Source organism: Symphalangus syndactylus, chromosome 9 (genome assembly GCF_028878055.3).
Source record: "Symphalangus syndactylus isolate Jambi chromosome 9, NHGRI_mSymSyn1-v2.1_pri, whole genome shotgun sequence".
Lineage (NCBI taxonomy): Eukaryota > Metazoa > Chordata > Mammalia > Primates > Hylobatidae > Symphalangus > Symphalangus syndactylus.
Window position 1 is genome coordinate 74,631,342 of NC_072431.2, and position 13,239 is coordinate 74,644,580.

General features: G+C 42.0%; 1 protein-coding gene across 1 annotated transcript in view; it reads right to left on the bottom strand.

Annotated features, from left to right (window-relative positions):
* The window catches only part of SEPTIN14 (septin 14), a 92,079-nt gene extending 83,575 nt beyond the window's left edge, over positions 1–8,504 (bottom strand). The window contains exons 1-2 of the mRNA XM_055293065.2: positions 8,388–8,504; positions 7,641–7,709 (exon numbers count right to left, since the gene is read on the bottom strand). Of these exons, the coding sequence (XP_055149040.1) occupies positions 7,641–7,694 (54 nt within the window). The 5' untranslated portion in view covers positions 7,695–7,709; positions 8,388–8,504. The remainder of the gene's footprint in view (positions 1–7,640; positions 7,710–8,387) is intronic.
* Between the last annotated feature and the right edge of the window lie 4,735 nt (positions 8,505–13,239).

The following is a 13,239-nucleotide window of genomic DNA, read 5'->3' on the forward strand; positions in this document are numbered from 1 at the left end:
GAGACCAGTCTGGGCAACATAGTAAAACCCTGTCTCTACTGAAAATAAAAACTAAAAAAATAGCTGGGTGTGGTGGTACATGCTCATTGTACCAGCTACTCTGGAGGCTGAGGCGAGAGGATCACTTAAGCCCAGGAGTTAGTTTGCAGTGAGCTATGATTGTGCCACTGCACTGCAGCCTGGGTAACTGAGTAAAACCCTGTCTCAAAAAAAAATTTTTTTTAATCAATAAACATATTTCACCATATTAATAGTATAAAGTAAAATCACCATAGGACTGACTCAATAAATGAAAAATATTATATTTGATGAATTGAATCAAATACCCATTTGTGATTTTTAAAGTCTATTAGTAAAATAAGAATTAAAGAGAACTTCGTCAATCTGATAAAAACTGTATTAGAAAAAAATTTAAATCTAACATCATACTTAATAGTAAACATCTGAGTGCTTCCTCACAAGATTGAAAATAAAGCAGAGATGTCAGCTCTTGCCATTTTTATACATTGTACTGGAGGTTCTTTTTTTTTTTTGAGATAGAGTCTCGCTCTGTCGCCCGGGTTGGAGCGCAGTAGTGCAATCTTGGCTCACTGCAGGCTCCGCCTCCCGGGTTCACGCTATTCTCCTGCCTCAGCCTCCCGAGTAGCTGAGACCACAGGCACCCGCCACCATGCCGGGCTAATTTTTTGTATTTTTAGTAGAGACAGGGTTTCACCATGTTAGCCAGGATGGTCTCGATCTCCTGACATTGTGATCCTCCTGCCTCAGCCTCCCAAAGTGCTGGGATTACAGGAGTGAGCCACCACACCTGGCCTGTACTGGAGGTTCTTACCAGTCAATAAGGCAAACAAAAAGCATAAATATTCAAAAGAGTTTGTTATTTTATATTGAAAAAAGGTAGAAAATATACAAGAATCTACAGAGCATCTACCAGAACTACTAAGAGAATATATCAAAGTTGCAAGATATAAAGTCAATATACAAAACTCAGTTATATTCATTTCCAGTTTCTGCTCAGAGATGTGGAGAGCTTAAAAAAGACATCACTACTAATAATACAGGAATAAAATAATGGACTAAGGCAAGATCACAACTTTTTAAAAACTCATCCTAGTACTGATGTTTCAGGTCAACCAATTGTTCCAGAATTGAAGGAGAGACAGGAACCCACAGGAAAAGACAAGATGGGAGCATCAACTTCTCTAGGCAAGAAAGACGCAGACATCAGTGAGAAGAGTTCTAAAGCAAGGAGCAAATTGCTAGAACATGCCTTGCCAGACAAGTAAAAAGTTTGAGCCATAAACAGGAATCATCTGTAGGTGCTTTTTTCTTTTCTTTTCTTTTCTTTTCTTTTTTTCTTTTCTTTTCTTTTCTTTCTTTTCTTTCCTTTTCTTTTCTTTTCTTTTCTTTAAGACAGAGTCTCGCTCTGTTGACCAGGCTGGAGTGCAGTGGCACGATCTCAGCTCACTGCAACTTCTGCCTCCCTGGTTCAAGCAATTCTCCTGCCTCAACCTCCTGAGTAGCTGGGATTATAGCCGTGCCACCACGCGCAGCTAATTTTTGTATTTTTAGTAGAGTCGGGGTTTCACTATGTTGGCCAGGTTGATCTTGAACTCCTCACCTCGTGATCCACCCACCTCGCCATCCCAAAGTGCTGGGATTACAGGCGTGAGCCACCGTGCCCAGCCCTGTAGCTGCTTTTTTTTGTTTGTTTTCTGGTTTGGTTTTTATTTGTCCTTATTTGGAAATCTGTCCATTCTAAGTAGAGAATACACGGTATATTAATTATATTTTTCAGTTTATTAAGGTTTGATTTAATGTATGTATTTAATTTTTATTTGTAATTTCAACTTTTAGAGTCAGAGAGTACATGTGCAGGTTTGTTATGTGGGAATACTGAATGTGCTGAGTTGGGGGTGTGAATGATACCATCACCCAGGTACTGAGCATAGTACTCAATAGGTAGATTTTCTGGCCTCACCCCCTCCCTCCCTCACCCTCTAGTAGTCCTCAGTGTCCATCGTTGCCATCTATGGCATGAGTCTCATACTCATATGTCTATGAGTACCCAATGTTTACCCCCACTTATAAATGAGAACATGTGGTATTTGGTTTTCTGTTCATGTATTAATTCACTTAGGATAATGGCCTCCAGTAGCAACCATGTTGCTGCAAAGGACACATTTCATTTCTTATAGCTGCATAGTATTCCACTGTGTATATGTACCACTTTTTTTTTTTTTTGAGATGTAATCTCGCTCTGTTGCCCAGGCTGGAGCACAGTGGTGTGATCTCAGCTCACTGCAATCTCCTCCTCCTGGGTTCAAGCGATTCTCCTGCCTCAGCCTCCCGAATAGCTGGGATCACAGGTGCCCACCACCACGCCCGGCTAATTTTTTGTATTTTTAGTAGAGACAGGGTTTCACCATGTTGGCCAGCCTGGTCTCAAACTCCTGACCTCAGGTGATCCGCCTGTCTCGGCCTCCGAAAGTGCTGGGGTTACAGGCGTGAGCCACCGCACCTCGCCATGTACCACATTTTTTAATCCAATCTGCCATTGTTGGACATCTAGGTTGACTCCATGTCTCGGCTATTGTGAATAGTGCTGAGATGAAAACAAGTGCAGGCCAGGTGTGGTGGCTCACGCCCGTAATACCAACACTTCAGGAGGCCGAGGCAGGCAGAGCACTTGAGGTCAGGAGTTTGAGAGCAGCTTGGTCAACATGGTGAAACCCCATCTCTACTAAAAAAAAAACATTAGCTGGTCGTGGTAGTGCATGTCTGTAATCTCAGCTACTCAGGAGGCTGAGGCACGAGAATCAGTTGAACCCAGGAAGCGGAGGTTGCAGTAAGCCAAGATTGCGCCACTGCGCTCCCGCCTGGGCAACTCTATATAAATTTAAAAAAAAGAAAACAGGATGGGCGTGGTGGGTCATACCTGTAATCCCAGCACTTTGAGAGGCTGAGGCAGGCGGATCACCTGAGGTCGGGAGTTTGAGACCAGCCTGACCAACATGGTGAAACCCCATCTCTACTAAAAATACAAAATTAGCCAGGCGTGGTGGCGCATGCCTGTAATCCCAGCTACTCAGGAGGCTGAGGCAGGAGAATCGCTTGAACCCAGGAGGCAGAGGCTGCAGTGAGCCAAGATTGAGCCATTGCACTCCAGCCTGGACAACAAGAGCAAAACTCTGTCTCGAAAAGAAAAGAAAAGAAAAGGAAAAAAGAGAAGAGAAGAAAAGGGGAGGGGAGGGGAGGGGATGGGAGGGGAGAGGAGAGGAGGGGAGCAGAGCATGTGTCTTTTTTGTAGAACAAAAAATAATCTGTAGCTCCTTGAAAACTTTTTCTCCTTGAACTCAACTAGACATTCAGTGAAAGATTGATAGAACTCTGAAAAAAAAAATCTTTCTCAAGTTACAGAACTGGGACATGCAACAGCAGCAATGCTGGCAAGAAGCTCCACTCAGAACTTTCTCCTCTACAGAATAAAAAAGCCTTCATCTGTGGGTGAAGAGCCAAGAAGCACTCTCTTAGGGTGCTGGTGAAAGCACATTGCTGCTGAAAGTAGGGAACACAAAGAAAGTTTGAAGCCCTAGAAGACGTGCAGAAATTCACAATGGATTCAGAACCATGTCAGAAGAAGAGAAAGAGAAGGTCATAACCCTGGGGTCCAGAAGCATTGTGTTTGCCTAAGACTGGCAATCAAATAAAAAAGTATTCTCATGTACCTTCATCACCAGGCTAACTGCTGTCAAGATACATATTCTTTGCAAGAGATATTGCAAGAGACATACTCTTTCTGAGGCATAGCACAAAAGGAAGACTTAAGGTTGAGGGTGAAATCATCATCAGAAAAACATCCTCTGGCAAACCAACCCCACCCTCAACACCAGGTATCACCAGAGGCATTCAAAGCCCATAGGGTAGGCCAGGCACGGTGGCTCATGCCTGTAATCCCAGCACTTTGGGAGGCAGAGACGGGCAGATCACCTGAGGTTGAGAGTTTGAGACCAGTTTGACCAACATGGAGAAACTCCCTCTCCACTAAAAATACAAAATTAGCCGGGCGTGGTGGCACATGCCTATAATCCCAGCTACTCAGGAGGCTGAGGCAGGAGAATTCCTTGAACCCAGGAGGCAGAGGTTGCAATGAGCAGAGATTGTGCCACTGCAACTCCAGCCTGGGCAAGAAGAGCGAAACTCTATCCCCCAAAAAAAGCCCATAGGGTAGTAAGAATCACACTATAGCAACATCAAATCTCAAGCCCAGCTTTACTCAGAGAAACACAAACCTCTGTACTAAAGGCCTAGTAAAAGAAAAGGCATGTCAGTTTCAGACGTAAAATCTACTTATCTCAGTTTCTATGGTTCTACATAAGATGTCCAGTTTTCAGCCTCCAAAATTAGCTGGGCGTGGTGGTGGGCTCCTATAATCCCAGCTACTTGGGAGGCTGAGGTAGGAGAATTGCTTGAACCTGGGAGGCGGAGGTTGCAGTGAGCAGAGATAGCGCCATTGCACTCCAGCCTGGACAACAAGAGCAAAACTCCGTCCAAAAAAAAAAAAGTATTGTGAAGACCAATGTCAAGGACATTTTCCCCTATGTTCTCTTCTCAGAGTTTTATGATTTCAGGTCTTACTTTTAGGTCTTTTATCTATTTGGAGTTGGTTTTTTGGCATAGTATAAGATAATGGTCCAATATCATTCTTTTGCACATAGAAATTCAGTTTTCCTGGAACCATTTAGTGAAGAGATTTTTTTTTTTCCTCATTATGTCCTCTTGGTGCCCTTTTCAAAAAATTAGCTGCCGGGTGTGGTGGCTCACACCTGTAATCCCAGCACTTTGGGAGGCTGAGGTGGGCGGATCACGAGGTCAGGAGATCGAGACCACAGTGAAACCCCATCTCTACTAAAAATACAAAAAATTAGCCAGGCATGGTGGCGGGCGCCTATAGTCACAGCTACTCTGGAGGCTGAGGCAGGAGAATGGCGTGAACCCGGGAGGCGGAGCTTGCGGTGAGCCGAGATTGCGCCACTGCACTCCAGCCTGGGCGACAGAGCGAGACTCCGTCTCAAAAAAAAAAAAAATTAGCTAACCGTGAATGTTTGGATTTCTTTCTGGGAGCTCTATTGTGTTTCACTGGTGTATGTTTCTGTTTCTACGATGGTACCATACTATACTGATTACTAGAGCTTTGTAATATAATTTTAAATCAGGATGTGTGATGCTCTGTGTTCATTGAAGCATTATTTACAATAGCTAAGATATGGAAACTTAAGTTCTATTATGATCCTAGTCACTCTTTTTTCAATCCCTCCCTTCACTTCTTTTATCCCTCTCTCCCTTCCTCCCTCTCTTTCTCTCATTCTTTGTTTCCACTATAAATGGAACTACCATATGATCTAGCAATCCCACTACTGGGTATATACCCAAAGGAAAAAAAATCAGTATACAGAAGAGATCTCTGCCTCCCTGTGTTTATTGAACCAGTATTCACCACAGCAAAAATATGGAATCAACCTAAGTGTCCATCAACAGATATATGGATTAAAAAGTTGTATATATACACATTTAAATACTATTTGGGGCCAGGCATGGTGGCTCATGCCTGTAATCCCAGCACTTTGGGAGGCTGAGGTGGGTGGATCACCTGAGGTTAGGAGTTTGAAACCAACCTGGCCAATATGGTGAAACCCCATCTCTACTAAAAATACAAAATTATCCAGGCATGGTGGCGCATGCCTGTAATCCCAGCTACTTGGGAGGCTGAGGCAGGCGAATCAATTGAACCTGAGAGGCAGAGGTTGCAGTGAGCTGAGATCATGCCATTGCACTCCAGCCTGGGCAATAAGAGTGAAACTCCATCTCAAAAAATATATATATACAATTTGGCCACACAAAAAAATGAAAACCTGTCATTTGAATTAACATGGATGGAACTAGAGGTCATTATGTTAAGTGAAGTAAGTCAGACACAGAAAGACAAATATGTCACTCATATGCATCAGCTTAAAAAGTTGACCTCATAGAGGTAGAGTAGAATGATAGCTACCAGAGGCTGGGAAGGGTGTGTGAGTAGTGGGATGAATAGAGGTTGGCTGATGGGTTCAAACATTCAGTTAGGCAGAAGAAATAAGTTCTAATGTTCTGTAGCAGAGTAGGGAGACTATAATTTATAACAATGTATTGTATATTTCAAAATAGCTAAAAGAGGGAATTTGAAATGTTCCCAAAACATAGAAATAATAAATATTTGATGTAATAGATACATGAAGTACCCTGACTTGATTATTATGTATTCCATGCATATAACAAAATATTGTATGTACCCCATCAATATGTATTAATATTATGTATCATTTAAATTTTTTAAAAAACAAAGGGGGACTTGGAGAGGTAATTAGGTCATATGGCTCCACCCACATGAATAGGACTAGTGCTTTTATAACAGAAGCTTGAGGGACACTGTTTGCTTCTCCTGCCATGTGAGGACACAGCTAGAAGCCATTTTTGAAGCAGAGAGTAAGCCCCCACCTGACACCAAACCTGCTGGAGCTTTGATCTTGGACTTCCCATCCTCTAGAACTGTGAGCAATGCATTTCTATTGTTTATAAATTACCAAGTCTAGGGTATTTTGTTATAGCTGCCCAAACAGACTAAGACACTTGCTAAAGGATTTGTTGCTAGTATTTGCATATCAGTATTTGCGTATCAGTATTTGCATAATGTTTGACTAATTGGCTTTTGGGATCCCTTCTAATCCTAAAATTTTATGTTTTAGAGTCATGTGAACAAAGGAGTATTAACCATGATTTGTTAAACAAGACAGCCCAAAGATAAAATGGAATGAGCATAAGCCAATGCTTCAGTCTCTGAGAAATTCCTCTGATGGTTATTTATGAAAAGCAATGACAAGCCAGGTGCAGTGGCTCATGCCTGTAATCCCAATACTTTGGGAGACTGAGGCAGGTAGATCACCTGAGGTCAGGACTTCGAGATCAGCCTGGCACACATGGTGAAACCCTGTCTCTACTAAAAAAAATCCAAAAGTTAGCCGGGCATGAAGGCAGGTGCCTGTAATCCCAGCTACTTGGGAGGCTGAGACGGGAGATTCACTTGAACCCAGGAGGCAGAGGTTGCAGTGAGCTGAGATCGTGCCACTGCACTCCAGCCTGAGCAACAGAGCCAGACTCAGTCTCAAAAAAAAAAAAGAAAACTTGCTCTAAGCTCACACCCAGTAAAGCAATCAGCAAGCAGCCATCCAACCATTTGCTAAAATAACTTCATTAAAAAATTATTTATTGTCAGTGCATACATTCTGCAAATATATCCATCAAAACAGCACTGTTCTTCTCATTTATTGGGAGATTCAGAAGTTTTACTTTGAATTTCTTTGGTGTTAAATAGAGATAGTCTTTTGCACTGCTAACAAGGTCATCGGACTCAAAAAACATGTAACAATTATCTAAATCACCATTGATACTTAACTCCAATTAGTATAAAAGCTAATTCATGCCCAAACATAACAAACAAGACTTTATCATCTATGCATACATCAGTTTACCAAGTCAATATTTTTAAGCTATATAATCTTATCGAAGTACAAAATGCAGAGTTATATTTGAAAGATATACTTAACTGTATCTCCATCAGCAGGTATTTGTGTGGGCATAGGCATTGTTCCTTCTGCCATGCTACACTAAAAGAACTGGAAATTTAAAAAAATAAACATTTTTTAAAATTTCTTACAAAGGCTATATTCTTACTATATAATTTAGATCAATTAGGGGGCATAATATAGGTATTTTTGCAAGTTTTAGTTTTTAGTTCACACTATTCATCTGTTTTAAACTGTGGCTGTCTTGCTAGATGGGCTTCTATATGATGAATAATATGTAATATTCAACTTATAATGTAGAGTAATACATTTAACCATAAGCACACAAAAAGCATCTTAAAGTTAAACTCCCTTTGGAAATCAAGAGGATAAGAGCATTCTTCTTCTTTAAATGACTCTTTGGTGGTAAGAAAGGAAAGTAGAAAATTTTGCTTTAAAAAATGGTTAAAAAAAAAAACAAAACAAGACACTCGTAAGCACTTAACTTTCCAGAGTAGCATACCAGAGGAGGCTTGGGCATTTGAATTTACCAATTGAAAGAGAATTGTGAAAGCAGACCTTAAAAAACCTAAACAAGTCCTTCAGACACTGAACTAAAATAATGATAATTCTCATTTATGAAGTATCTATTATGCACCTAGCATTGTGCTAAGGGTTGATGTGCTTTATTTACCTCCATTAGTCCTCATAGTAGATCTGAGATATATGTATTTTCATTGCCATATGCCAGGTGAAAAAATTCAGACTCAGAAAGATTAAGTAACTTACTTTCCCAGGGATTCAGGTGTGCAGCAGACAGAGGTCCGAACTGATTCCAAGCTGGTGTCCTTTCTACTGTCCCCAGTTGTGGACCAAATAAATATTCACTGTGTTTGTAACAGTTGGGAACAGGGAGGAGAGGTACAAGAGAGCGTGCTGTCCTCATCTCCAAGCAGAACTGCCTGAGAAGGCCATGCTACCCTACTTTTGAACACAGCATAAAGATACTAAGAATATGAGGCATGTTTCAAAAGGAAATATTATATATTTGTAAAGCAAGTATTTGAAATATTTGAGAAGCAAACAAAATCAAAGAATGGTTCTGTGCCATAATCTCTTCACTTGCTCTATCCTGAGGATTATTCCATTTTAGTATACAAATGTATATCATTTTCCCTAAAATTAAACAATGTTTTCTGATATAGATAGAGTTCTGTTTTGTAGTGTGGTTTAATCTAGTCCAGTATGTATGAAGGTTTTTTTTATTTATCAGAAACTTAATGGTGGACATTGCAGTAATTTCGAGCCTTTTTTTTTTTTTTTTTTTTTTTTTGAGACAGAGTCTCGCTCTGTCGCCCAGGCTGGAGTGCAGTGCCCAGGCTGGGGTGCAGTGGCACGATCTCGGCTCACTGCAAGCTCCACCTCCTGGGTTCACGCCATTCTCCTGCCTCAGCCTCCCGAGTAGCTGGGACTACAGGTGCCCGCCACCACACCAGGCTAATTTTTTGTATTGTTAGTAGAGATGGGGTTTCACCGTATTAGCCAGGATGGTCTCGATCTCCTGACCCTGTGATCCGCCCACCTTGGCCTCCCAAAGTGCTGGGATTACAGGCGTGAGCCACCGCGCCCGGCCACCTTTTTTTTTTTGCTCCACCTCCTGGGTTCACACCATTCTCCTGCCTCAGCCTCCCTAGTAGCTGGGACTACAGGTGCCCGCCACCACGCCCAGCTAATTTTTTGTATTTTTAGTAAAGACGAGGTTTCACCGTGTTAACCAGGATGGTCTTGATCTCCTGACCTCGTGATCCACCTGCCTCAGCCTCCCAAAGTGCTGGGATTACAGGCGTGAGCCACCGCACCCGGCCAGTAATTTCTAGCCTTTAATGGAAATCAGCAACAAACATTGTTGATTTAAGTCAACAATGTTTGGTCAGGCACAGTGGCTAACACCTATAATCCCAGCACTTTGGGAGGCCGAGGCAGGAGGATCACTTGAAGCCAAGAGTTTGAGACCAGACTGGCCAACATGGCAAAATCCTGTCTCTACCAAAAACACAAAACTTAGCCGGGCATAGTGATGCAGGCCTGTAATCCCAGCAACTCAGGAGGCTGAGGCACGAGAATTGCTTGAACCCAGAAGGTGGAAGTTGCAGTGAGCCAAGATCCCACCACTGCATTCCGGCCTGGGAGACAGAACAAGACTCTGACTCAAAAAATAAATAACAATGTTTATTTAAATCAACAATAAATATAGTTTTTGAAATACTGTAATAATTTGAAGTAAACTACTACAAATTCAAGAGTCTCTATCTCTGTATAATGACTGAATTTTTGGCAAATCTGCCAAAAATTATTTGAGAACTAGAGATGCAACTTATCTTGTATTTAAAAGGCTAATTAAGTGTCTTAAACAAAGAGGGGTTAATTTCTTTCACATAAGTCTGGAGCAGAAGTTCTCAAAGTACGATCACTGGGCCCTGAGGATTCCTGAGACTCTTTTAGGGGGGCCCATGGGTTCAATTTTTTTCTAATAATACTAGGGTTTTTTGGTTTTTGTTTTTGTTTTGAAATAGGGTCTCACTTTGTCACCAAGGCTGGAGTGCAATGGCACAGTCGCAACTTACTGTAGCCTCGACCTCCCAAGCTCAAGCGATCCTCCCCACCTCAGCCTCCCAAATAGCTGGGATTACAGGCACCTGCCATCATGCCCTGCTAATTTTTGTATTTTTTTGTAGAGACAGGGTTTTGCCATGTTGCCCAGACTGATCTCGAACTCTTGAACTCAAGCAATTCTTCTGCCTGGCCTCCCAAAGTGCTGGGATTACAGGTGTGAGTAGTACGGCCACTGCACTTAGCCAGTAGTAGGGTTTAATTTGCCTTTCTACAGTGTTGATATTTACACTGATGGTTCAAAAGCAATGGTGGTTAAAACTACTGCTACCTTCGGCCGGGCACGGTGGCTCACACCTGTAATCCTAACACTTTGGGAGGCCAAGGTGGGTGTATCACCTGAGGTCAGGAGTTCGAGACCAGCCTGGCCAACATGGCGAAACCCTGTCTCTACTAAAAATATAAAAAAATGGCTTGGCGTAGTCGCGGGCGCCTGTAATCCCAGCTACTCGAGAGGCTGAGGCAGGAGAATTGCTTGAGCCCAGGAGGCAGAGGTTGCAGTGAGCAGAGATCACGCCACTGCACTCCAGCCTGGGCAATGAGAGCAAGACGCCGTCTCAAAACAAAACAAAACAAAACTGCTAAAACAACACAAAACAACATAAAAAACTGCTACCTTCACCAAAAAAATGGCTCCAAATTGTATTATTAGTTATTGCACTATTCACCTCACATATTCACAACAACAAAAACCAATGAATACACATAAAGCATTTATACTGTATAGACGTATGATGGTTGTCTTTAGGAAAACAAGTTCTGTGATTGATTGGGTTTTGAGAAATCAGAACTCCTTTTTTCATGGAACATTATTAATTTCAAGTGCAACTGACAAACACTGATGATTTAAGCTTGGGAATTTCTTTTTTTTTTTTCTTGAGACGGAGTCTCGCTCTGTCGCCCAGGCTGGAGTGCAGTGGTGTGATCTCGGCTCACTGCAAGCTCCACCTCCCGCGTTCACGCCATTCTCCTGCCTCAGCCTCCCAACTAGCTGGGACTACAGGCACCCGCCACCACGCCCGGCTAATTTTTTGTTATTTTTAGTAGAGACGGGGTTTCACCGTGTTAGCCAGGATGTTCTCCATCTCCTGACCTTGTGATCCGTCCATCTCGGCCTCCCAAAGTGCTGGGATTACAGGCCTGAGCCACCGCGCTGGGCCAAGCTTGGGCATTTCTAAGACAGATTCTTGAAAATGAATGAAGCATGGTTTGTAACATCAAGAAAAATAACTAAGCCAGGCAAGGTGGATCATGCAATGCCAGCACTTTGGGAGTCTGACGCAAGAGAACTGCTTGAGCCCAGGAGTCTGAAACTAGCCTGGTCAGCGTAGCGAGACCTGGTCTCTACAAAAGAAAAATTTTAAAATTAGTCAGGCATGGTGGTGCATGCCTGTAGTCCCAGCTGCTCCGGAGGCTGAGACAAAAAGATTGCTAGAGCACCAGAGTTTGAGGCTGCAGTGAGCTATGATCACGCCATTGCACTCCAGCCAGGGCAACAGAGTGAGATCCTGCCTAAAGAAACAAACAAACAAAAAATAATGAATGAAAAGAAAAGATTAGAAAAGTAACTGAAAATGTACTTTTTAAACGATAAAATTTACATTTTTGTAAATTTTGTAATATGAGCTTTACAGCTAATATTAGAGTTTTTGGAGAAATTCTATCAACCATCATGATCTTGATAGCTTCCCAACATTTAAAAATTTTTCTAAAAACATTGGTAGCGATATTAACAATGCAAATGTTTGATTTTATTTTTTTTTGAGACAGAGTCTCACTCTGTCGCCCAGACTGGAGTGCAGTGGCACAATCTCGGCTCACTGCAACCTCTGCCTCCTTGGTCCAAGTGATTCTCCTGCCTCAGCCTCCCGAGTAGCTGGGACTACAGGCCCATGCCACTGTACTTGGCTAATTTTTTGTATTTTTAGTAGAGATGGGGCTTCACCATGTTAGCCAGGATGGTCTTGATCTCCTGACCTTGTGATCGGCCCGCCTCGGCCTCCCAAAGTGGTAGGATTACAGGCATGAGCCAGTGCGCCTGGCCAACAGATGTTTTTCAAATGACCAATGCCTGACATTACAAAGATATAGGTGAGTCTACGATCCATGTGAAGAGTCAGACAGAACAGATTTTTTTAAATTTTATTATACATTGACAAATTATCATTGTATATATTTATGGGTACAAAGTGATGTCATAAATTTTTAGTACAATATGAAATAACTGATCAAATTGACATACTCATAACCTCAAATATTTAGTTTTTTTGTGGTGAGAATATTTGAAATTTACTGTCTTAGTAATTTTGAAATGGACAGTGCACAAGTATTTTATTGTTGCCCAGGCTGGAGTGCAATGGTGCTATCTCAGCTCACTGCAACCTCCACCTCCTGGGTTCAAGCAATTCTCCTTCCTCAGCCTCCCGAGTAGCTGAGATTACAGGCATGCGCCACCATGCCCTGCTAATTTTTTGTATTTTTAGTAGAAATGGGGTTTCACCATGTTAAGCAGGCTGGTCTCGAACTCCTGAGCTCAGGTGATCTGTCCACCTCAGCCTCCCAAAGTGCTGGGAGTACAGGTGTGAGCCACTACACCCGGCCGACAGTGCACAATTATTAAGTATATTCACCAACCTGTGCAATAGATCTCAAAAAATCCAAATCTTCCCAAACTAAAACTTTATATCCATAAAACAATAACTATCCTTTCTCCCCTATTTCTGGGACTCACAATTGTACTTTCTGTGTCTATGAATTTGACTACTTTAGATACCTCATACAAATGGGATTCTGTAACATTTGTCCCTTTGTGACTGAATTATTTCACTTAGCATAATGTCTTCAAGGTTCATCTCTGTTGTAACATGTGTCAGAATTTCCTTCCTTTTTAGAGCTAAATGATATTCCATTGTACGTACATACCGTATATTGCTTATCTATTCATTTATCAGTGGACATTTGGGTTGCTTCC